Source organism: Protopterus annectens, chromosome 14.part0 (assembly GCF_019279795.1).
Source record: "Protopterus annectens isolate FY-2018-M chromosome 14.part0, PAN1.0, whole genome shotgun sequence".
Taxonomy (NCBI): Eukaryota; Metazoa; Chordata; order Ceratodontiformes; family Protopteridae; genus Protopterus; species Protopterus annectens.
Window position 1 is genome coordinate 392,829,845 of NC_056748.1, and position 26,944 is coordinate 392,856,788.

Genomic DNA, 26,944 nt, shown 5'->3' on the forward strand with positions numbered 1-26,944 from the left:
CAATGAAATGCTTAAATATATTTAATAATAAATAATAAAAGAACAAGAAAATACTCAGTATATAATCACAGTGACATCAGAGGTCAAAATCACAGGAAATATTTAAAACAACATTGCAGGGAAATTTCAAATAAATAAAGAAAAATATCTAAACTAAGCCTTGCTATATTCCTGACTATATCTAAGAGAGTTACTATATTCTAGAAACTTACTTACAGAGCAAGACAGATGTGGTGAATGGTTCTTAATGTTGTCAGGTCCAAGACATAATGCAGAATGCCCTGTCTCACTAAGAGACTCCTCCAGCCATACCTCAAATATTACTGCTGGGAGCTTGCAGAATGACATAATTTCTTGTCATCTGCCTCTATCCCAGGTGAAATACCCCACCACTGGAAGCTTGTCAGTATTTAGCATCTTCCTGTGAAAATACATAGACCTCAGATCTTTGACAGATGCTGGAAGTCATAAAACAATTGCGTTTCTTCATACTTTCAGAGGTAGTAATTAGTTTACTCCAAAGACAATACAGAAAACTTCTCAACACAGACTCTGTGTCTCTGCTGCATTGAAAACTGAAAGATACCATCTTTTATTGCATTGCCATAAAGTAATTTAATTTAAGCTATTTTTCTGAAGTTATCCTCCTGTATTCCAGTTTCCACTGTTAAAATATATACATTTAAACAGTTACAATAGTGCATGTACATTTCTGTTCTATTTCAGTAAGGCACACGGTGGTTACATTTCAAGCACAAGCACTCTACAAAATAGCTTCTCAACACATACACCTGTATAGAGCAGTCTGATATATACGACATACAGTTCTAATACATTTGTAACACAAGCATCTTATATAAATCATTTCAATATTCAAAAATGACATATAATTATTTACAAAATTCCAGATAGCTGTGCTGGCAGTATTCCCCTTTGTCCACAATACATAACAGCAAATGCAAAATCAAATGTTTTTAAAGGGTCTTGGAACAAATGTATGCTTGTTGCAGATCCTTATGCTTGTTACAGAGTCTTATGTACAGAGAAATGTAGCAGAGATAGAGTTAACAATAAAACCAAAGCTGGTTACAATATTTACAGTATATACATAAAGATTTTGAATTTCAACATTTCAGTTAACAAGCAGAACAACACTTAGGCTAACAAGCATGAAAAACTATCATGCTGCAGGAATCATGCTGTTTGATAGCAAATGGCAAGGTTAACAATTGTCCCTAAAGCACTTGCACTCAGTTTCCTTGTGCAAGTGTTCGGAGGCCTTTTTGAACTCAGTGAGAGATTCCATGACCCTTAATTCAAGTGGGAGTCTGTTCCATAATGCTGGGCCTAGTTGGGAGAAGCCATGTTCTTCAGTAACTGTTCTATGTGGAGATCTGCTTAATGTGATAGCTTTCTCTTGGTTACTTCTTAGGGAGTAAAACATGGCCTTGGGTGCGTAGTTTACATAATACATTTATGCAGTAGTTGCTGTTTAGTATTTTGTGAATAGGAGCACTTAGGAGATATGTTGACATTTCAGTGACTGGAAGCCATTTTAGATGTTGTACAATGATGAGATCTACTGTTGACAAGAACATCATCATTCTCTTTCGGCTTTTCCCATTAGGGGTCACCACAGTGGATTATCTCTTTCCATTTCTTCCTATCCTCTGCATCTTGCTCTGTCACACCAACTGCCTGCATGTCCTCTCTCACCACGTCCATAAACCTTATCTTAGGCCTTCCTCTATTCCTCTTACCTGGCAGCTCCATCCTTAGCATCTTTTTCCCAATATACCCATCATCCCTCCTCAGCACATGTCCAAACCAACGCAATCTCGTCTCTCTTGCTTTGTCTCCAAACTGTCCAACATGAGCTGACCCTCTAATATACTGATTCCTAATCCTATCCATCCTAGTCACACCGATTGCAAATCTTAACATCTTTAACTCTGCCACATCCAGCTCTGACTCCTGCCTTTTTGTCAATGCCACTGTCTCCAACCCATATAACATAGCTGGTCTCACTACCCTCTTGTAGACCTTCCCTTTCACTCTTACTGGTACCCGTCTGTCACAAATCACTCCTGACACTCTTATCCACCCATTCCACCCTGCCTGTACTCTCTTCTTCACCTCTCTTCCACATTCACCATTACTCTGAACTGTTGATCCCAAGTACTTAAACTCGTCCACCTTTACAAACTCTACTCCCTGCATCCTCACCATTCCTCTACCCTCCCTCTCATTTACACACATATATTCTGTCTTAGCCCTGCTGACCTTCATTCCTCTGCTCTGTAGAGCATATCTCCACCTCTCCAGAGTCTCCTCAACCGGATTCCTACTCTCACTACAGATCACAATGTCATCTGCAAACATCATAGTCCACGGGCCTCCTGTCTGATCTCATCTGTCAACCTGTCCATCACCACTGCAAATAAGAAAGGACTCAGAGCTGATCCTTGATGTAATCCCACCTCCACCTTAAACGGATCTGTCACTCCCACTGCAGTCCTCACCACTGTCACACTACCCTCGTACATATCCTGTACCACTCTTACGTACTTCTCTGCCACTCCCGACTTCCTCATACAATACCACAACTCTTCTCTAGGCACCCTGTCATATGCTTTCTCCAAGTCTACAAAGACACAATGCAACTCCTTCTGACCTTCTCTGTATTTCTCCAACAATACTCTCAGAGCAAACATTGCATCTGTAGTGCTCTTTCCTGGCATGAAACCATACTGCTGATCACTAATCATCACCTCCCTTCTTGACCTTGCTTCCACTACTCTTTCCCATAACTTCAAGCTGTGACTAATCAGTTTTATCCCTCTGTAGTTACTGCAGCTCTGCACATCACCCTTATTCTTAAAGATGGGTACCAAAACACTTTTTCTCCACTCCTCAGGCATCCTCTGACTTTCCAAAATTTCATTAAACAATCTAGTTAGAAATTCCACTGCCATTCTTAGGTCAACTGGTGCCCTAGGCAAAAAGGCTCCATGATGCCCCCCTACACCGCCTGGTGCCCCCATCCTGGTCTACCTACACCAAATAAATACTGGAAAAGTGACAAATCTACACATTTTATTTTCTGTGGTCTGAAGTGTTTGGGAATTCAACAGTACTGTGTGTACTTTGCCTCAGGTATTCATCAACAATGTTCGAATATTGGCTCAGGTATTCATCAATAATGTTCTTGCAGTGCCTCAGGTATTCATTGATAATGTTCATATATTGCCTCAGGTAGTCATCAGTAATATTCATACATTGTCTCAGGTATTCATCAGTAATGTTCATACATTGTCTCAGGTATTCATCAGTAATGTTTGTACATTGCTTCAGGTATTCAATGGTACTGATGTCTTGGAAGGCTAAAATACACAGAGCTGCATGCATGCTAATAAAACAAATCCTTTATCTCGAGACACTGTGTGTGCAGTGGAGAAAAATTGTGTTTATGACACGAGTTTATAAGGTATTCTCAGTTGTGCTTTATGGTTAATTATAGTATGTTTTCTAAGTCAGGGATAAGTACTTACCTCACTAGCTACTACAGTTTAGGGGAATTATAGGCAATGTATATGAGGTAACATATTGTTATTTAGTTAGAGCTAGTCAGAAAAAAAGCTTTTAAGTGAAAAAGTAAACCTGTAGATTACGGTTAACAGATGACAAGTGAAGGCTCCATGCTGTACACCCCCACACTACTTGTCTGCCTGTGCTCCTAGGTGCTCTAGCAGGTGCCGAGTTTACCAGATATCTCAGAATAAACCCTACCTCACTGTGAATTAATAACAGCATAACCTACAACTAGATTAAGTTCTATACTACATTAACTCTCTTACTGTTTTATTACTGATAAATGCATAGCCGGCCTTAGGCATAGGCCAACTAGGCAGCCGCCTAGGGAGCCACTCTAGCAGGGTCACTTTTCCAGTATTTATTTGGTGTAGGTAGACCAGGATGGGGGCACCAGGTGGTGTAGGGGGCATCATGGAGCCTTTTTGCCTAGAGCACCAGTTGACCTAATGCTGTTCCTGGATAAATGCTTAACATATAGTTAAAGCCATGTCTTTTCATTGTTTTAGTTGCTTGAGCCCAGATTTCAACCACACAAATAATAAGTTCCCAATTATTTAGTTACTGAGCAGATAAAGAAACAGTCAGTGATTCAGGTTAGCTTTGTTATCAACAAACATTGATATATTCCTGCAAAAATATGGTATCTTATAACCTGTGAAGATGCAGGAACATTTATGACTCTCCATTTTAGGACAAGAATGATATGGCTGAACATTCATGTATTTGTAACTGATTCTGAAACATGAACTTTTGGGTAGAGTGAAGATAAGCAAGATAAGTAAACCATAAGGATAACCAATATTGACTGTTTAGGATTTTAGATGAGTTAGCTAGATAGCAGAACTGAACATCAACAATGTTTACATTACACCAAGATAATAAGACACCTGATCATTTTTGATTTTCTTAAACTTTCCTTGTTAGCAGTTACCCTTAAAGAGGCAGGAAGAGAATTTAGCATTTTTCTTTCAGAAAAGGAACAGCCCGGTAATGCTTTTATTTTTTTTCTCCCAGGATGGAGGCTCATGTACATGTAAACTATGGGATGGGAGCGGGTAAGCTAAATAAGCGTATCAGGATGGGAAAGCCACCAGCATAATCTTTGTGATGGATGTGGCAGATTAGACCTAAATTCGCTAACAAATCTGCTGTAAAGATTAAAGCAGTAGCAGCAGTTAAGTGAGTTTATCAGTGATTGAATCAGATTAATGGAAATAAAAAAGAGAGAGACAGATGGTCCAACAAATATTCGGCCTGTTAAATAATAAACTAGAGCATGGTGAGTGCTAAGTCCCTTGTTTCTATCCTTCCCATGTTCCTGCACACCAAATATTGAAACTATCACCTGTATGATCTTGCATCTCATCTAATGAATGTGACTTCAGAAATGTGCCTGGATTCAGTATATAGTTACTACGCAGTTCATGCCATCAGAGACTGCCTTTGGTTTACTACAATGAACAACTAATTTAATTCAAGTTTCTTCTGTGCTCTGCTACAGACGTGATGACACCTAATGTCCCAGTATATGCATGCTGCAGCCAATACATTTGGCAATGACAAATGTTGCATTTTAACCAACACCAGACTGTCCATGAACTCCTTTCAAATGACACTTTCTTAACTACATGTGTCAGTCTTTTGGCTATCTGTCACTGTTTTATACAGCACAGAATTATTTCATTGTTTCTGCTTGAGAAGTACATACTCATGAATCTCACTCTTCTATTTGCTTAACATTTTATATACTTTAAGTTAGAGTCCTAATTGCAGCCCCGTGTCCCTGTCTTCTTTTCTGGGTGTTACTTTAGTTCAGGGTTGCAACTTATACATTGTTTTCAAGCAGACTATATCTGTATCTAGTTGTCTTTTATAGTGGTCAGCATTGACATACATAATTATTCTTCACATGTGTCCATTTTCTTACTATATTAAATTAAGCATTTATATAACATGTACATGTCTACCAATCATACCGCTCAACCTCTTAGCACAAGAAATCTGGACAAAGCCTAAAATAAATGGGGACAAAGGCCCAGAAAAGTAGACAAATTTTAAATATTGCTCTTATAAATTAAGTTATTAGAATGACAGTATTTTTTTAGCACTCATTTTCTGAAATATATGTAGTCTGAATATAAGAATATTATGTAAGAAATAGTAATATACTGTACTATACAGTTTTTCCTTTATATTTGAACCATGGTGTTTACACCTTTACTGGTACATTGGTATCAATTCTTACACCCTTTTCACTTTCATATTAATTATATCTGCCTTTATTCTCTGTCTGCATACATACTCTCTCTGTTATCACTCACTCAGTTATGCACGCACACACACACACACACACACACACACACACACACACACACACACACACACACACACACACATTTCTAAAATATGATGTAAAAAGGAAAACTTATTAAAAGGAAAAAGTAGTAATGTTAAACAGAAGTTAAACCACTGAGCTGTAGATGAGTGCAACATATTCTACAGACTTAATTTTGACATCCACAGTCATTATTTGTTTATCATGTGCCCATGAACAGGTTAGATAACCTTACTTTTCTTAGACTCACACCTCTGCTTGTACTTAGCGGTTATCATCTGGTTTCCAAGCTTCTTGGAAATCATGATCAAGAATGGGCATTGATACTTTTGTATGTCTTAACTGTTTAACAACTTCATAAACAGATAAAATAAGATCTTGTGACTAAAACACGTACAGAGTTTCCTATATTTCAGAAACTCTTCTGTCTCAAATCTCTTTGAAGATGTGATCCTACTTGACACTCACCAAAAGGGTATGTAATCTGTGGCAGAATTTGTGATAAGGATTAGTATTCTTTTGGTGTAAGTTCTTGATCTTACCTTCCCGTCATATGTTAAGTAGTTAATATCCAACCCCCCATCTAAGTATGTGTGACGCAAACATACTCAAGATAGGAGTAATCTGTGTTTAGTCCACTATGTCTGGCAATAAAAGTAATTCTTATTACATCCATGATATTTCTAAGAAAAAGTCAGCATTGAACAGGCTCTTCAGTTTTACCACTATATTCATCACTATTGTTACGAAGTAGATGCACTGCTGTATCCAGAATATGGGCTTCAGCACAGCTGCACCCCTTCCCCTCTCTAATTCAACTCTTCTGGAGCAGGGTTTTGATGGAAAGCTTCAGTCAGTCTCTCCGTCAGCCTTTGATCAATGCTCTCTAAGTCTTCCTCTGTGGGGTATGTGCCAGTGTTGAAAGGAAAATGAGCTGGCATTCTGAATGCAATGTTTCTTTTCTAGGTGTCCTTTCCATAATGCACACCTGCATGGTATAAGAAGCTCAGAACTCAGCAGGTAGCATTAAAAATGTAAAAGGAAAGAACTAAGCTCTCTAACTAGCAGCATGAAAGTTAGCATAGATGACATTTAGGCAAATGACGCAGTAAAGAAAACTTGCTAGAGTTATACTTTCTAACCACATCTGGTCTGGTTACTGTTATTGACTGCAGTATAAGAATTTAGTTAAAGGACAATTCCACACAGGTGTCAGGTCTACCTCATTACTAAGAGATACCTATCCCCTACCCCAGGCGAGCAAGATACAAAGAAAGTATTCTTTAAATACCATGTTGGAATTTTGTGTAATCTCTCATTACTTCTTTCTGCTTGTCACATTGCTTGTGACATCATGCAGACTAAGAAGGAGCTTGGGGTTTTTCAGCTTAATAAAAAGCAAAATAATTAGTCAAGCTATGAGACTAGCTACAGGTCTAAATAAAGTTTTAAATTTACCCACTGACTGCACTCAGCTTTTTTATATCTGTTTCATCAATCACAAATGACCAGTTTCATACTTCAGCTAGAAAATGTGACTTGGAACTGCAATTTTCAGCCTGGACAAAAACAATAAATAAGCTACACTTTTAAATCTACGTTCATATAAATGTACCTTAAAGTGCTTTGTAAGAGATGGCCACAAACAAAATCAATGGCTGCTGTTGCAAAATATAAACTGATAGTCTTGCATGGCAAACAGAAAAGGCGGGATTTTATAGTATTGCACATCTATTCGGTGGAGTGATACCAGAGTAAATGTTATTTTCACCATTTCTACACCCCCATAAAGCAATATCATGGAAGCAAAAATAAATTCACATCAGCATAACAGCCCTTATTAGTCTGTTTTGGGATCTAACACATTACAAAATAATTTGTTTGTTTGTTTGTGTCTTTCGGCTTTTCCCGGTTAGGGGTCGCCACAGCGGAACTCCGGTCCGCTAATGATTGATTGGCAGTTAATTTTTACGTACCGGCTTGCCAGGCCTGACACACAACCTTCAACGAAGGTACACCCATTAACACATTACAAAATAATAATATCTTAAATTAATGCAGAGATATTAGAGCTACATAAAGATGAAAGTATGATAAATATAAATGTTTTTAGTTTTGTGGTACAGTTGTCCTTTACCTGTCAGTTTTCAAATTACAATTGAAGTTTATTTATTAGTTTACTAATGAGACAGTCACAAATATCCAATTAATAATACCCATTTTACAAGCAAAACCCACAAGTATGGAGAAAATATAGACCTACATAAGGTAAGTGTAGTAAAATAAAAAATTTATAGTATACACAGAAGACATGCAAGTGGTTGGTGCTGTGACAGAGCAAGATGCAGAGGACAGGAAGAAATGGAAACAGATGATCTGCTGTAGTGACCCCTAACGGGAGCAGCCGAAAGAAGAAGAAGTATACACAGTTAGAAAAATGGTGTATCATATTCTGTATCTCTGTTCCATTAAAGGAAAATAATATGTGTATGCGTGTGTGTGTGTGTGTGTGTGTGTGTGTGTGTGTGTGTGTGTGTGTGTGTGTGTGTGTGTGTGTAATATATATATATATATATATATATATATATATATATATATATATATATATAGGTATGGTAAGAAAAACATTCCTCAAAGTATGGTGGACAATAGCAGAAATATTTATAAGTATGTTAAGTCTTAAATTTGATTTTAAAGGCAGGAAGAGCAGTTCATTTTATATACTAAGAGAGTTAATTCAAGGAAAGAGGGACATAATAGCTAAAAACTTTATTCTTTCTCTCCATATTCAGCATTCCTCGTGAAGTGTATTACTGGCCAGAAATGAATATATGCATTGCCCTTTTATTGTAAGACCTACTCATCTTTGACCTATGCAAATTTACCTAATTATTCTCCTTTGCACAACTGCTAATAAGTGTATTACTATTAATTGAAGCCCAGGACCAGTGTCATACATCTCTTGATCGCTGGGCTTGTGAATGAACAGTGTCACATTCTGAAATTAGTATATCCAGCTTAGCAGTACTGAGTAGGCCTTTGAAGAGAATGTGATGTATGTTTTCTGACTGGGGAATGCATCTTTTGTTGTCTTATACTGGAAAAGGCAGTGTAAGATAGACTTTGGCCTAAGCAGCATAAAAGAAGTAAATATATTTCAAATTGTTTTATAATGCATCAGTTTTATGGTTTATTTATTACATTTTCAATTATTTCATGAGTGTAGAATGAGGTATTTCTACAGCCTTATAGCCCCATCAGCTGTTAGACCTAAGCCTTGGACTACATGGGGTAAAATTATTAGGGGTACAATATTTATAGTGCTGATTATTTACACTAGAAAGTCAACAGATTTTAACAATTAACCTAGCAGCTTTCATTCAGTTTCATTGTGATTTATTCTGTAAAAAAAGTTTTGGAAGAAATTTGCCATACATAAGGGAAAAGATATTAAATCTAGACAGTAAGTGTTTCTGCTTGCTTGGAAGATTATTTTGTGAAGTAATACATCTGTACTTAATAGAATGAAGTTTATTTATTAAAGAGTACTTAGAATGAGTCCAACTGCAGTTGTACGTGTACTTCTGGAAACAGAAAAAGACACTCCTTTTTCAGAAAATTATTATCACTGACCAGCTTTGTGTACTTTACCTGTAGCTCCTAATGCTTGTAACTTGAAACTGTTATGCCAATAGCTGCTGAAAGCTAGTCTGCCAAACTGTTTTAGTTAAAAGAGATCAACTAAATGCAGTTTTCTAAAAACATGTCAGGGAGAGGCTTCACATTACTGGTCCATAATTGAAAAGCAAATGTAAGGGTTGTTACATACAACTCAGGTGGGTCTGTTTAATGAAATAACAATCAGCTGATTTGTTTTGACCAGATATACTTTAGTGAACCTTTTTTTGTTCAGCGAGTCACAGACCTAACCCGGATGTTTCTCCTTTCTTCTGCCAAAGTACTAATTAACGAATCAGATCATATAACATTAACAAAAGAAAGGAGATGATGTAGCAAAAGGCTTATGATAACTTAACAATCACTCTTCTTTCTTTCTTTCTACCTTTCTTTTTCCTTCTGGAAAACAGTTACGTGATATCTAACTGGTCAGTAGTTCAACTCAATGCAAGATGCAAGAATTTCATTAGTCAAGCCACAGAGAATAGATTGGTAGTCTAGATTGTTCAATGTAGACCAGTATGACTGTAACATTGTGGTTTTCCAATACTCATGGAACTACTGAAAAACAATTGTTGGAACTACAAGATATCAAACTGGAAACAGACCAAGCCAGCAAAGCTCAGACAACCTGCACCGAGTTGAACTGGTTAAGTGTGATGCTCTCAGCTGACTTGTTAGACCAGGCCAGTTTTTATGCTCCAGCTGCGGTGAGTAGTTTTAATCAAGTCTTTCTCTAAAACTTTACTTTCTGAATGGACTGCTGTTTTACTTTCAGGTAAACCCAACAAGCACAAAAGCAATTCACTTTGATACATTCCTAATGCATGCCCAAGAAAACTGCATTACTAGCTATATTTATCATGACTATACAGTACAGACACATGTTCTTGATTAATAATCCCTTTCAATGATTACAAAGCAGAAAAAAATGTAAACTTGATTAGGCAGGAGCCAGGAAACTCCAGAAGTATGTAAACCCTAAGTAGAATTCCTCCTGTTTTAAGAAAAGAGTTTGAAACATTCTCTCCCCAGGTATATTTTTACTCATGAACAGACATTTTTTTTACTTTGGAATGTCAGTAATGTCTTCAAGAATCATGGTATCAGGCTACACTGTCAGACAGCGTAATAATTTGAGCTTGTATTTCTTGTTGTAGGAGTACGTCTTGCAGCAGTGTTTGTGTGGAGCTGCCAGCCTACTCAACAGCTCGTACCAGGAGGCAAGGAAGCACTTCAGCTGGGGAGGCAAACCACAGGATCCAGCTGGGCAAAATGAAAACCTAGCCAATGCAGAAGGGGCAAGCTTCCCTCTAAAAATGAGATGCAGAGGTTAGTTCATTTAATCAGGTAATGTATCTGCCGTGGAAGCAAGAAATTAATGTTCCCGACTATCACAACTCTCCTTCTTAGAGGAAACTTTAGAAAAAAAAACATATTCATATTAATCCGTCTCATTTGTCCTAAATAACTGTCATTTGCCCCAAAATAACTGGCATACTCATAGAAATGATGGAGATGAAAGCATAATACAAGGTACCATTTAAAAAAATGAAAACACAGCTATTCTTCAAACAAACTTAAAAACTAGTTGCCTTAACTTGCTTGAAACTGCATATAGCATGTAAATGTTACACTATAATTCTTTAAAAAAACATGTCTCGGCTACACATGTAGTAAACGTCAGTTACAGATTTCAATCAGTCTAGCTCACTGTGCCTTTCCATTTTATTTATTTCATCCTGGTTTGTTAACCTAAAGCATTTTCTTAACAGACAGAATAATACAGGTGTGCTATCACATTTTCATTACAGTCAGGACGTCTATTAATCTGTATGTAAAAGATAATCTGTACAAAGCAAAAATAAATTACAGAGCTTAGTACAGCCATCCCATTACTAAATACTTTGGCAATTTAATCAGTTCTTTACCGTGTCTGTTATTACCGTGCAGTTACGTTTTCCATTATACACTGATGTGTGTTTATGTACTCTGATGTTGCCATCTGATCTAGACAAAAGTGTTCACCCTTTCATACAGACATTGCTTCCACTACCTGATTCTCTGCTTATGTATCTGCTGAGTCATACCCACTTGATTAATGTTGTAATGTTGGAAATCTGGCCTTTTCATCATAATTTCTAACAGTATTATTTCCAACTAGACTCAGCTAATTATGTCTTTCTGAAAACTCCAGTGTCACACATTTCAGCATGTGGTTGTTCCAGTCCACTAAAAATAGACTATGCACTCAACAGCTTAGTGCATTTATTTGAGATGGGATAGGTAACTGTTTAATCTCAAAAAAGTATTAAAAATAATATAGAAGGAACATCATAATCAGGAACAGGTTTTCACTGGTGAAGGGAAGGTTTGAACAATAACCAAACCCAAAAGTAATTATTTCTTATGACCTGGAGATTACCAAGTACTTTGACAAGAAAGGCAGCCAGAAACATATCTCTTAACTGTCCAGAGTTTTGCAGAATGTCCAGATTTGTACCTCATGTTTTGGGTCCGTTCCTTATAAGATGTGTGATTTTCTAGAAAATAATTAAGGATTGAATTCACTAAATAATGACATATATTTGAGTTTCAGACTTCAGATCCTTCAGAAAAATGCATGCTAATACAACTCATGTTATGTGAGCAACTTTTTAAGCTTCTAAGAACAATATTTAAATTCTGTCTCTATTTTCTGTGCCTTTGTCCCCCCATTATCTTACTCTTGTCTGGATGTCTTGTGCTTAGAGGTTGAGAGGTATGGCCAGGAGTGGTTGTACAGTGAGTGGTTGATTTCACTGCAGTGGAAATCATTATCACAATAAAAGGCACAACAAAAGTACCACAAAAGCACTTCAAGAGTTTGTAGTGTAAACCATTTAAGAAAAGCTAGATGAGTTAGAGATACTGCTTGGAGGGCAAAATGAAAAAGGATGCATGATTAAACTGCACCCAAACAGCTGTCAGTAGTGAACTGAGAAATGGCTCTAACCAGTTACCAAATATATACAAATAAATTAATAAATAAATATATATCTTATGCAGAAGAAGGTTCAGGAGGTAACAGTCTATCAAATATATGAAATGGTTAAATGATACAACATGAAATGGTGAGATAAGACAAAAAGGAAATCAGGGAAATTCATTTTTACACTAAACGTGGTGGGCATATGGAACAATATACCAACAAATCTCTTGGAGGAAATAAATCCTGTATGTTTCATGACTGCATTTGGTGAACGAACAGAACTCTCTGCTAATGTGAAGCTGTTGACTTACTTTAGGTAAAGGTGTCATGGCAGACTAAATGAGTGCTGAAGTCTGACTGTACCACCACAGTAGCTATATTTCTGTGATCTGATTTTCAAGTTAGTGAACTATGTCATGCCCCCTTAGGTTATAATAATGATACTAGTCTTAATGCAGGTTTTCAGCTTGCTTTCCTCCAGGGGTTGCCAATGGGTGTGGTATTGAGATAGTTTATTGTCTCTTTTTAAAGAGTGAATTTGTGTTTGCATCCTTTTGGGCCCAATGGCTGCCTCATGTAAATAGACAAGGATCCAAATGGTTCATGACTGAAGAAACAGGTGGACACATATGCCATTCATACACAATACAGCACATGATTCCGTAGCAGGACTAACTTATACAGAGAGGTATCCTACACACACTGCCATAAATACATGCACAAAGTCATAAACAGTTAAGGTGATGACCATCCAGGTACTCTGTCCAGTCAACTGGAAATCATTGATGCTAGCTATGGTACAGCACTTTTGCTTTTTGGCTCATTGAAACATTTATTGAAAGTAGGAAATTGAAAAGGAGAAACAGTCAGATGGCTATCAGAGTGACTTTCAGAATTTCTTGCTGCAGTGGAAGCACTGTAGTTTGAATAGGTTCAATGCCACCCTGCCACTGCCTACAAAGCTTCAACCCCATTGACTTAAGCTGGCTTTTATTACAACTTGTTGACTGGTTCTTGACTGGAGTCATGCATACAGCTGAACAGACTTACCACAGTGTTTACATTCAGTCTAGCGGCTCTCAGTTCATTCACAAACCCAGGAAGATCAGATTACATTGTGCCTTCGGTGAAAGTGCTAGCAGGTGACATGCACACAGGGTTCTTTTTTATATGTGACTGCCTAATGGCACTTATTCTAAGAGGTAGTGTGCGGTTAGAAATGTGAGATATTTCAAACCTGCAGTGGTGCTTTTATTTCCATGTAGTAAACTAAACCTTGTATTCAGTAATCTGAATGACCTGTCATTGATCTTATTTTTTTTTGAGAATAAATACACTAAGAAGAAGGATAAGCTGTCTGTTGATGTCTTACCTGAGTGTCTTTCCCAAAATAAGACTGTACTGCATAATTCTTTTTCAAGTAATCCTGACAGAAGATAGTTGACAAATGTGAAAAATTTAGGAAAACATGGAAGTAGTGACTGCAAAGGTAGCCATTCACCACCTATTTCATATGGGCAGACTTAAAATATTAAAAGGAGGTAAGGCAGTACCTACAATATGGATAAAACTGAGTCCAAAGCAGGAACTGCTCCTGGTTCTCTCCTAAGAAGTGCTTCACATTTTCTTATGACCCCATTGGTGCTAGAAGACTTCTCACTGTCGGTGTACTTGCTATCTGTTTTAAGACATTCACTAAGCAATGAGAAATATCCGTCTTTTGTTTTTAGGCAAAATTTGCAATAACAGCACAAGCATTTTTAGAAAAATGACACAGATTTTACAGTATTGTGGCATTTTCATAAAGTAATAAAATAGAAATTAATGTAAACACATTCATGGAGATGGGGGCTGGATTGTCATAATGGTTAAGGTCTTTACCTTACAGATGCAAGGTACAGAGCTTGATTCTGATCTCTGGTCATTGGTTAGGCTTGTAACAGTTAGCAGACTGATAGCCTAGTATTTACTGTGAATTTATGAAAAAACAAATTTGAGTTCCTTCCATATACGATCAGTAATGTAAAATACAGCCAGAGATGAACATTCCTGTGAATGCTTTCAAAGGAGCCTGCATACAATTTGTTTTATAACTCATTAGGACATTATGCATAAAACTACAGTGCTGTATAGCTGTACAGAGATTTTGCTTTTGTGCTAAAACAGTGTCTGGCTATAGCAATGCTTTTCTGCATAAGGTTATCTTTTCAATGGTCATTCTAAACTGAATTTGTAAGCAAAACCCTGCCAGAATTAGCATTTCAATTCTATTGAACTGTACAGCTTCATTCATTATCCTTTTGATGATAAGAGTACAAATGCAAAAAGTCCAAAAACTGTATAACAAAGCAAATCACAGCAAGGGTGAACCAGCAAACTTTAGTAAACAAATGTTTAATCCACGTTAAGCGCTTTCTTCCCCCAATACAAGGGACTTCATCAGAACAATTTCATACAATTCAACCCAGCCATATATAGTTACATAATTGATTAATTAAAAATCCTATTATTCACTAATTATTTAATAAATTGCACTAAAATAATTTAACCACAATAATTAACCATTAAATTCATACATAGAACAATGTTCTTAAAAGACCACAACCTAATATGTAATTTACATTCACATAATTGCACTCCAACTTTAAAACCTCATTTATTCTTATAATTATATCATTTCATTATTATTCATACTGACGGGTGTAGTGTCTGTTACTAAAAAATATATTTATAATTATCCTAAAATATGTTTTAATTTTAGAATACAGGAAATGCTGATGGCTTCGTTAATTCCTGGATATTCTGTTGTGTTACATCGTAACTGCCATCTCAATTCACAAACATCTAAATGTATGTCAGTGCATTTCCCTTGTGGAGCTTTTTCTAAATGCTGTACAATCAGAAACTTAAAAATAAGATCCTTACACTCATTAATGTGCCTAGTGAGTGCATTTGTCATCCTACCATACTTAATATCTAACAGGTGTTCCGATATTTGATTCTTAAAATATCTACTAGTTTTTCCTATATAGAATATCGGACACTTTTGGCACTTTGCAATATAAACTACATTTTGGGTATTACAATTGTAATGCCCATCTATCACAGTAAGTTGGCCATTCATGAAAAACTTTTCACCCATTTCTAATATGTGCGAACAAAATACACACCTCTTGCACTTAAAGTTCCCTTTATTCCTATTAGTACCATTTCCACCATAATGTTTGGTCTTTTCTAATATGTTCTTAAATGACCTATCCTTTTTAAAAATTATTTTGGGTAACTTTCCTACCTTTTGCCCCACATTGTGATCAAAATGTAGTATGTCCTAATTATTTCAAACTATTTCAATGAACTCATGGGCATCCTGGTTAAAGGTGGTTATAAACCCAGCGCTATAATTTTCTCTCTTCCTCTCAACGCCCCAAATGGGTAATACATTATTACCATCATTAATATTCCTTAAAATAGGCTTATATACCCCTTCACTATGTTTATGTATAACTTCTCTACTAATTTTATCCAAAAATTCTTGTGGATACCCTCTAGGCTTGAACATATGTAAAATAAATTCAATCTCTTCCAAAAATTTAACATCCGAGCTCACCATTCTGGCGGGCCATACCAACTGTCCCTTTACAATTGACTTTTTTTGGAAATGTGGATGTCCACTAGAAAATTGAAAATATGAATTAGAAAATGTCAGTTTTCTATAAATTCCTGACTCTAATTCATTATTTTCACTATTTTTTGTTAAATCCACATACAAATATGAAATATCAGTTGCACTATGTGCATGAGTAAATTACAAAAAATCAACTGTATGATTAATCATCATCATCATCATCTTCTTTCAGCTGTTCCCATTAGGGGTCGCCACAGCAGATCACCTGTTTCCATTTCTTCCTGCCCTCTGCATCTTGCTCTGTCACACCAACCACCTGCATGTCCTCTCTCACCACATCCATAAACCTTATCTTAGGCCTTCCTCTTTTCCTGTTACCTGGTAGCTTCATCCTTAGCATCTTTTTCCCAATATACTCAGCATCCCTCCTCAGCACATGTCCAAACCAGCGTAATTGTGCCTCTCTGGCTTTGTCTCCAAACCTTCCAACCTGGGCTGACCCTCTAATATACTTATTCCTAATCCTGTCCACCCTCATCACACCCAGTGCAAATCTTAACATCTTTAATTCTGCCACATCCAGCTCAGACTCCTGCCTTTTTGTTAATGCCACTGTCTCCAACCCATATAACATAGCTGGTCTCACTACCCTCTTATAGACCTTCCCTTTCACTCTTACAGGTACTCGTCTGTCACAAATCACTCCTGACACTCTTCTCCACCCACTCCATCCTGCCTGTACTCTCTTCTTCACCTCTCTTCCACACTCACCGTTACTCTGAACTATTGACCCCAAGTATTTAAACTCATCCACCTTCGCCACCTCTACTCCTTGCATCCTCACCATTCCTCTATCCTCCCTCTCATTCACACACATATATTCTGTCTTAGTCCTGCTGACCTTCATTCCTCTTGTCTCTAGAGCATATCTCCATCTCTCCAGGGTCTCATCCACCTGTTCCCTACTCTCACTACAGATCACAATGTCATCTGCAAACATCATAGTCCACGGGGACTCCTGTCTGATCTCGTATATTCATAAAATTGATACAACTCATTTTCAGTACCTTTACAAATTATGAAAAGGTCATCCAAAAACCTAGTGTAATACATTATTTTTGAATAAAAGGCCCCTTCCATTATGTACTGTTGTTCCCAATAAGACATGACATAATTTGCAAACACAAACACAGGGGCACAAGCTGCCCCCATTGCTACCCCTGTGCTTTGCTTATAGTATTGTCCTTCAGAGTAAATATAATTATTTTGTAATACTATTTCCATTAATGTCATGTATCTGGTCTTGATCGTATATGCCAGTTTTTTTGTAACTGGGCCTCCAACCACTCTAACCCTTCACCATGTGGTATAACTGTGAAGAGATTGCACACGTCTATAGTGACTAATAACATATCTTTCCTCTTTCTGAACTCTCCCCACCTTTTCCAAGAATTGCCTTGAGTCTCTAATAATATAAGGAAAGGCTGTCAGACCAACCTGTAACTTAGCATCCAGATGTTTGCTGATAAAGCATGTTTTTGACCATTTGCCATCTACAATAGGTCAAAATTTTGGGTCCCTTAGTCCTTTATGGACCTTGGGTGTCCCAAATATATTGGGTATCCTGGGGTGTTTATTGAACATAAAACTGTGTTCATCTTCACTAATTTGTCCTTGATATAACATATCATCTAATAACATATCTATTTTCATATAAGTTATATGTATCTCATTCAAGGAACTCTCCATATATGTACTGCCCATCAAAAGAGCATTCATTCCATTTAAATAATCTGCTTTATTTATAATAGCGACCCCACTACCCTTATCTGGTTTCATTATACATATTTTAGGATCCTCAGCCAATTCCTTTAATAATCGTTCTTCAACCACTGTCATATTATTAATAATTTTATCTGTTTTCTTTTTCTAAGAACCTTTCTTATCTCTTTTTCACATACTTGTTCATATAATCTTATTACATTATTTAATGGTGGATTAAAGGTGCTTGGTTTTCTTAAATAACTCTCATTTCCAATTTGTACTTCTTCCTGTTTATTGAACCACACTTTTAGATTTAATTTTCTAGTGAAACACTTTAACTCTATCAAAGTGCTGGCTATTTTCACTTTTCTCCAAGGCATATAAGTAAAACCCTTTGCTAATAGGTTAACATGTTCAACATTTATATCCTTATTTGAATAATTATATATTTTAAAATCATTGGCGTCATTCACAATAACAGTTGGTTCAAATGCATTTTCTAATCCATCATATTGCCCAAAATCCTGGGCTGTTAATTCATCTAACAAGTTAAAATATTCATTAGTTTCAATGCCCATATTATCACTACAATTCATATTCATGTCTATTAAACAATTGCCATCATTAAAACACTTTGCTGTCCCCCATTTGCTTTTTCACAATTATTTATAGAAAAATCACTATGTTCAGTTCGTATAATGTCAATGTAGTTCAAATTCCATCTAATACTCTCCTGATTAGGATATGCCTTCTGTACATGTGTACCTTGCTCATTTTGAAATCTCGTCTGTGTCGTCACTTCCTCCCTCCAATTCATATCATCATTAGCTCCTTCCTCGCCATTGACCCGGTAACCATGAGAAAGGGGATACACCTTCTTTTTTATATATTCATTCATGTCTCTTTTCAACTTATTCACTTTCAGCATATAAATATTGCTGCAGACATTATCAATGTTACTAAAGACATTGAAATAAGCTGGTCGGTGGTGTATAAATGTGGAATCATTTTGTATATTTTGACTTAAATCTTCTAATTCTTTGGACATTTTTTCAGTTGCTATAATGTTATATTTGATCATCAGTTTAATCATTTGCAATCCTGTCTGATCAAATAATATGTGCAGTTCATTTAAAAGTTCAATGTTACCTTCTGCACCGTTCGGATATTTCCATATCCTTAATCCATGGGGAACTTGTTCTAATTTCACATTCTTCTGCAAATACAAAGTTTCCATCTGTAATTTCTTAAACCCCAATAACTTCTTTTCAAATTGCTTTAGTTTTTCTACCATAGAGTCCACTATGGTAGAAAAACTAAAGCAATTTTAAATGAACTGCAAGGAGAGGCTGTGGGGAAAAAGATCAACAGTCCCATTTTTCGGTGAATACCTACTGGGACTATGTGGTTCAAGGAGCAAGACCCAAAAATGGAAGGAACCAGAGTCGGAAGTGAATAAATTTATGGATATGGCCCTGACATTGACGGAAGAAGAAGAAGTAAGTGACCAAGTAACTTTTCTTCCCAATATGACATTGACAATGTTCTTTTTAATAAATGGGTTGAGAACTGTGGTATGGTGGACTGCTCTCAAAACTACCGTGAAAAAGTAAACGGGGAACAACAACCATGGTGTTGTAATGACTGCAATAGTTCAACAGAAAGGAATTTGAACTATACCGACATTATGCAAACGGAACATGGTGATTTTTCTATAAATAATTGTGAAAAAGCAAATTGGGGACAGCAAACAAAGTGTTTTAATGATGGCAATTGTTTAATAGACATGAATATGAATTGTAGTGATAATATGGTTATTGAAACTAATGAATATTTTAATTTGTTAGATGAATTAACAACCCAAGATTTTGAGCAATATGATGGATAAGAAAATGCATTTGAACCAACTGTTATTGTGAATGATGCCAGTGATTTTAAAATATATAATTATTCAAATAAGGATATAAATGTTGAACATGTTAACCTATTAGCAAAGGGTTTTACTTATGTGCCTTGTAGAAAAGGGAAAATAAACAACACTTTGATAGAGTTAAAGTGTTTCACTAGAAAATTAAACCTAAAAGTGTGGTTCAATAAACGGGAAGAAGTACAAATTGGAAATGAGAGTTTTTTAAGAAAACCGAGTACCTTTAATCCACCATTAAATAATGTAATAAGATTATACAAACAAGAATGTGAAAAAGAGATAAGAAAAGTTCTTAGAAAAAAAACAGATACAATTATTAATAATATGACGGTGGTTGAAGAACAATTATTAAAGGAATTGGCTGAGGATGCTAAAATATGTATAATGAAACCAGATAAGGGTAATGGGGTTGTTATTATGAATAAAGCAGATTATTTAAATGGAATGAATGCTCTTTTGATGGATGGTACATATATGGACAGTTCCTTAAATGATATACATATAACTTATATGAAAATTGATATGTTATTAGATGATATGTTATATCAACGACAAATTAGTGAAGAATTCTCCTGTCCACCTGGTGAATATGGGCATACTGGGGCAATGCAGCAATTGTCTCATGTACACAGACAACCCCCTAATCCTACCACCCAACACTGCAACCTGTGAAAGATGCACTTACATAGCCAAACTGGAAGCAAAGCTCTCTCCACCCAAGATTGTGCTAGACAGTCAAGAGGAGAAGGTTAATACCCACACTATACCTCAAGCAACACATAGCCCTTCTAAACCCACACCACCAACACCCACACATAGCAACACTAAAGCCACATATGCGGAGGCCCTTAACTGTAATCTGCCCAAGCAACAAGGACCTCCGAAGCTGAAACGCAAACAAACACCAATCACAACCAAAGTGTCACATAGCTCACAACACCAGTGTGCCACCCAGCAACAGCCCCTAAGGCAAGACAATATACCTAACACTTTAGTCATAGGTGACTCGAAAGTCAGGCACACTGATGTCCCACTCACCAGGCTGAACAAGGAGAAAAGTACAGTCAGCTGCCTGTTGGGTGCCAGGATCTGCCACATAACACATGCACTCAAGTCACTCCATAACAAGTACAAATATGACTCTGTCATTGTTCATGCTGGAGTGAATGACTTGAGACATACCTCCCTAGACTACATGAAAAGAGACATAAAAGAGCTTTGGGATCATATGGCCCAGGCAGGTATGACCCTAGCCGTGGGTAGCATCCTGCCATCGCCCAGAATGATACCACAATATAAGGATAAAATGATTGACTTCAGCAATTGGCTAAGCTTCTGGTGTCATTCAAAGGGGATGCAGTATCTGTCTGCCTGGGATGACATGATCGATAGACCATGATGCTTTGCCAGAGATGGTCTGCACCTGTCGCCCCTGGGATTCAGGTTACTGGCTAAGGCTCTTGCCACCACTATAGTGGCTTTTTTAGGCAAAGTTCAAAGGACAAAACCACCACTGTAACAGGTACAAGCATGCAAAATCTGAAGGTAATGCTACTCAATGCTAAAAGTCTAAACCGCAAAATGCACTCTCTCAAGGCACTCCTAAAAATGGAGAACATCGATATCTGTGCAGTAACTGAGACCTGGTTCAAGGCTCCAGAGAGCACCCCTGCAATACCAGACTACAACTCTTACCACACTTTTTGGCCACCAAACCAGGATCAAAACACTAAAGGTGGAGGAGTGTCCATATTCACCAAGGATATTCACACCACCAGGCTAGTTGTCCAACACAATGCATCTGAAATTCTCCAGGTGCAACTAACACTAGGTAAGACTGCAGTCCAAATTGTAGCTTGCTACAGATCCCCACCATGCCCCAAGATTCTCACTATACTTTTCTAAACATACTGGAAAATATTAAGATACAACCAAACACCCTAATACTGGGAGACTTCAACTACCCTGCCATTAACTGGGAAAACTACTTGTGTACCAACACCTTTGCCCAACGGTTCTTAGAATTCATAGATTCCAACGCCCTGGATCAACTAATCCATTGTCCCACCAGGGGCTCCAATATCCTAGACCTGGTCATTACCAACATGGGAAATCGATGCTCCACACCTATGATCACCCCCTCGTTGGTCAGGTCACACCATAAGCTAATCACCCTTAACAGCCACATCCCACCCCCACCCCCCAGTAAGGAAACCTCCATAAAAACTTCTCCAAAGCCAACTTCATGCTACTTAAGTCAGAAGTGACAAACTTCATGACACCCATGCAGACGGGAACTGAAAGTCCAACTGCTGGATCCTACACTAAGGCACTGTACAAGCACATCCACTCATGCATGAATCGTGCCATCCCAAATAGAACCAAGATGCTGTCCTCCAAGAAAATGAAGCCAATCTGGTGGTCCCCTGCCATAAACAAACTTTACAACAAAACAAAGAAACTGTTGCAGAAAAGAGGAAAATCCCAGGATGCAAAAAACTCCCTTACCATCCTCAGTAAGAAGCTGAGATCCCTCATAAAATCCTCAAAAGCTAGTTACGAAGATAAAATTGCCAAAGATTCCAAAGACAACCACAAGGCATTCTATAACTATGTCAAAAATCTAAATGGCAATGCTCAGATCTGCACTGAACTACAACAGAAAGGCATTAAATATACTGATCCCAAGGATATTGCCAGTATCTTGGCAGATCGATTCAGTGTCAACTTCACCCCCCTCTCACCCCATAAATGGCTCATCTCAATACCAGAAGATTGCCAAATTCCAGTAATGGCCACACAGGTAAAAAAACGCACTCTCCAAAGCTAAGAATACAGCATCCATGGGACCAGATGACATCCCAGGCTGTGTACTACATGAACTACAAAATGAACTGGTACCTCACCTAAGTGTCATGTTTAATCATAGCCTCACCTCAGGCTTCATGCCTACTGAGTCATGCACAGCTACAGTTATCCCACTCCACAAGGGGGGATCCACCTTGGATCCCGGGAACTACCACCCCATCAGTCTGACGAGCCTGATCTGCAAGGCCATGGAACTTATTATCATGGAACTTATAAACAAAGACATTGGCAACCTTCAAACACTGGACCCCACCCAGTTTCGTTTCGTGAATGGCTGATCTTGTCTCCTGAACCTGATTGACTTCTTCGAATCAGTCTCCAGAGCCGTGGACGAGGGTAAGGTGGTCCACACAGTCTATCTGGACCTCGCCAAGGCCTTTGACACCATCCCCCATTCTGGAATCATAGATAAACTTACTAAGCTGGGCATTGATCCCTACATCATTCAATGGGTTGCCAACTGGCTTACTGACAGAACCCATGCTGTAAAAGTAGCTGACTCCAAATCCAGCTCCAGACAAGTGACAAGTGGAGTACCTCAGGGTTCAGTCCTGGGACCACTCTTGTTTGGCATCTACTTCTCTGAAGTACAGGCCAATACTAAGGGACTCTGGCTAACAAAGTTCGCAGATGACTGCAAACTGGGAGCCATTACTGAATTTCCAGATGATGTGGATACTCTACAAAAGGGCCTTACAGAAACAGATGCTTGGTGCCAGAGCCATGGGCTCAAGCTCAATGCCAAGAAATGTATAGTTATCCCCTTTGGGAAAAAACATGTACCCGTGAATTCCCACATAGGTGGCAGTACACTAAACACCAAAAATGTGATAAGAGACTTAGGGACACAGGTGGAAAGTGGTCTCACCTTCGATAACCACATCGCCACAACAGTCAGGAAATCCTTCTATGTGGCACACCTCATCACTAAGGGCTTTTCATCCAGAAAAAGGGAAGTCATTGTCCCACTGTACTCATCCCTCAATAGACCCATTATAGAATACAACGCCCCATTTGGTATGTACCTCTCAAGATACCTGCAACAACTGGAAGGGCCGCAGAAATACCTCACTAAAAGAATCACAGGCCTAAAGCAGATGCCCTATGCTGACTGCCTTAAAAAAACTCCAGCTATACTCTGTCACATATCGTCTACTAAGAGGCGATCTCTGCTTAACATACAAGGCCATGTCAAACCCAGAGCTGTTGGACATGCTACACTTAAAGAAATCCCAATCCCTCAGAACCACATGCTCCAGGGATCTAAACCTTGTCATCACAATAAACAAAACATGCTGTAGGGATAGATTCCTGACCCAGAGACTCCCCAGACACTGGAACAGACTGCCCATACATGTCAAGCAGAGCACCTCTTTGGCCCTCTTCAAAAGGAACCTTGACGAATGGATGGGAGAAAGGAAATTCACCCCGGGGATCACGTCAGTCACCCTGCTAGACAGGGGTCTAAGAAGTAAATAGTGTGGGAAGAAATAGCCTGGGAATTGTTATGGCTAGGCTTGTATAGGCACTAGGGCTGATAGCCTAGTACCAACCTATGAACCTATAAGATGAACACAGTTTTATGTTAAATAAACACCCCAGGATACCCAATATATTTGGGATACCCAAGGTCCATAAAGGACTAAGGGACCCAAAATTTTGACCTACTGTAGATGGCAAACAGTCAAAAACATGCTTTATCAGCAAATATCTGGATGCTAAGTTACAGGTTGGTCTGATAGCCTTTCCTTATATTGTTAGAGACTCATGGCAATTCTTGGAAAAGGTGGGGAGAGTTCAGATAGAGAAAGATATGATATTAGTCACTATAAACGTGTGCAGTCTCCTCACAGTTATACCACATGGTGAAGGGTTAGAGTGGGTGGAGGCCCAGTTACTAAAAACTGGCATATACGACCAAGGCCAGATTAATGTATACATGACATTAATGGAAATAGTATTACAAAATAATTACATTTACTCTGAAGGATAATACTATAAGCAAAGCACAGGGGTAGCAATGGGGGCAGCTTGTGCCCCTCTGTTTGCAAATTATGTCATGTCTTATTGGGAACAACAGTACATAATGGAAGGGGCCTTTTATTCAAACATAACATATTACACTAGGTTTTTGGATGACCTTTTCATAATTTGTAAAGGTACTGAAAATGAGTTGTATCAATTTTATGAATATATTAATCATCAGTTGATTTTTTGCAATTTACTCATGCACGTAGTGCAACTAATATTTCACATTTGGATGTGGATTTAACAAAAAATAGTGAAAATAATGAATTTTCTAGTGGACATCCACATTTCCAAAAAAAGTCAATTGTAAAGGGACAGTTGGTACGGGCCACCAGAATGGTGAGCTCGGATGTTAAATTTTTAGAAGAGACTGAATTTATTTTACATATGTTCAAGACTAGAGGGTATCCACAAACATTTTTTGGATAAAATCAGCAGAAAAGTTATACATAAACATAGTGAAGGGGTATATAAGCCCATTTTAAGGAATATTAATGATGGTAATAATGTATTACCCATTTGGGGCATTGAGAGGAAGAGAGAAAATTATAGCGCTGGGTTTATAACCACCTTTAACCAGGATGCCCATGAGGTTATTGAAATAATTTGAAATAATTAGGACATACTACATTTTGATCACCATGTGGGGCAAAAGGTAGGAATGTTACCCAAAATAATTTTAAAAAGGATAGGTCATTTAAGAACATATTAGAAAAGACCAAACATTATGGTGGAAATGGTACTAATAGGAATAAAGGGAACTTTAAGTGCAAGAGGTGTGTATTTTGTCCACACATATTAGAAATGGGTGAAAAGTTTTTCCTGAATGGCCAACTTATAGTGATAGATGGGCATTACAATTGTAATACCCAAAATGTAGTTTATATTGGAAGTGCCAAAATTGTCTGATATTCTATTTAGGAAAAACTAGTAGATATTTTAAGAATAGACTAGGGGAACACCTGTTAGATATTAAGCATGGTAGGATGACAAATGCACTCACTGGGCACATTAATGAGTGTAAGGATCATATTTTTAAGTTTCTGATTGCACAGCATTTAGAAAAAGATCCACAAGGGAAATGCATTGACATACATTTAGATGTTTGTGAATTGAGATGGCAGTTACAATGTAACGCAACAGAATATCAAGGAATTAATGAAGCCATCAGAATTTCCCGTATTCTAAAATTAAAAAATATTTTAGGATAATTACAAATATATTTTTTAGTAACAGACACTACATCCATCAATATTAATAATAATAAAATTATATAATTTTAAGAATAAACAAGAGGTTTTAAAGTTGGAGTGCAATTATGTGAATAGAAATTACATATTAGGTTGTGGTCTTTTAAGAACTTGTTCTATGTAAGAATTTAATGGTTAATTATTGTGGTTAAATTATTTTAGTGCAATTTATTAAATAATTAGTGACTAACAGGATTTTTAATTAATCAATTATGTAACTAAATACGGCTGGGTTGAATTGTATGAAATTGTTCTGATGAAGACCCTTGTATTGGGGGAAGAAAGCGCTTAACGTGGATTAAACAGTTGTTTACTAAAGTTTGATGATAAGTGTACAATCATGACCAAATGTATCTGCTGACTTCTGCAGAAGCTGTGAAATAAAAAATAATTATTAATCTGGATAAGTCACTTTTAAATTGTCCATGACTAATGCCATTTCCATAAATTTTATAGCCACATGTTTATTGAAACTCAGGTTTGGTTTGCATTAGGTTTATTTTTTTTTTAATAAACAGCCATTTATTTGTATACAGGAAGGTTTGCTAAATCGAATCTTTGTAATCTTTTGTTGCCTTGGCATTGCTGATTACATCTGTAGTAGCTGGTACATATACAAATCCTTTCTGATTTGTATATCTTTGGCCACCTAATCATAGTCATATGTAGAGGTTTTCCCATGTATGGAGTTAAAGAGAGCCATTCCAGTTTCCTGGCTTTTTTTCCACTGTGGTATCCTCTGTAATAGACAACTGGTACCAAAGTAATTGCTACTTGTTATTTTGGTTCTGAATTTAGATTATGTTAGGTAGACCGGGGATTGTTGTTTTATATATATAAAGCTTTCTCGACTTGAAGTGAACAATTTTTCAAATGAGATCAGTTATCACTATTAGTATATTAT

At 37.3% G+C, this 26,944-nt stretch overlaps 1 protein-coding gene across 3 annotated transcripts in view; it reads left to right on the forward strand.

The window, feature by feature from the left end:
• Nucleotides 1-26,944, forward strand: part of LOC122789008 — a 489,467-nt gene that overhangs the window by 390,216 nt on the left and 72,307 nt on the right. For all 3 annotated transcript variants that reach the window (XM_044056155.1, XM_044056154.1, XM_044056153.1), the window contains exon 4: nucleotides 10,768-10,939. In XM_044056155.1, coding sequence (XP_043912090.1) covers nucleotides 10,768-10,939 — 172 coding nt within the window. The remainder of the gene's footprint in view (nucleotides 1-10,767; nucleotides 10,940-26,944) is intronic.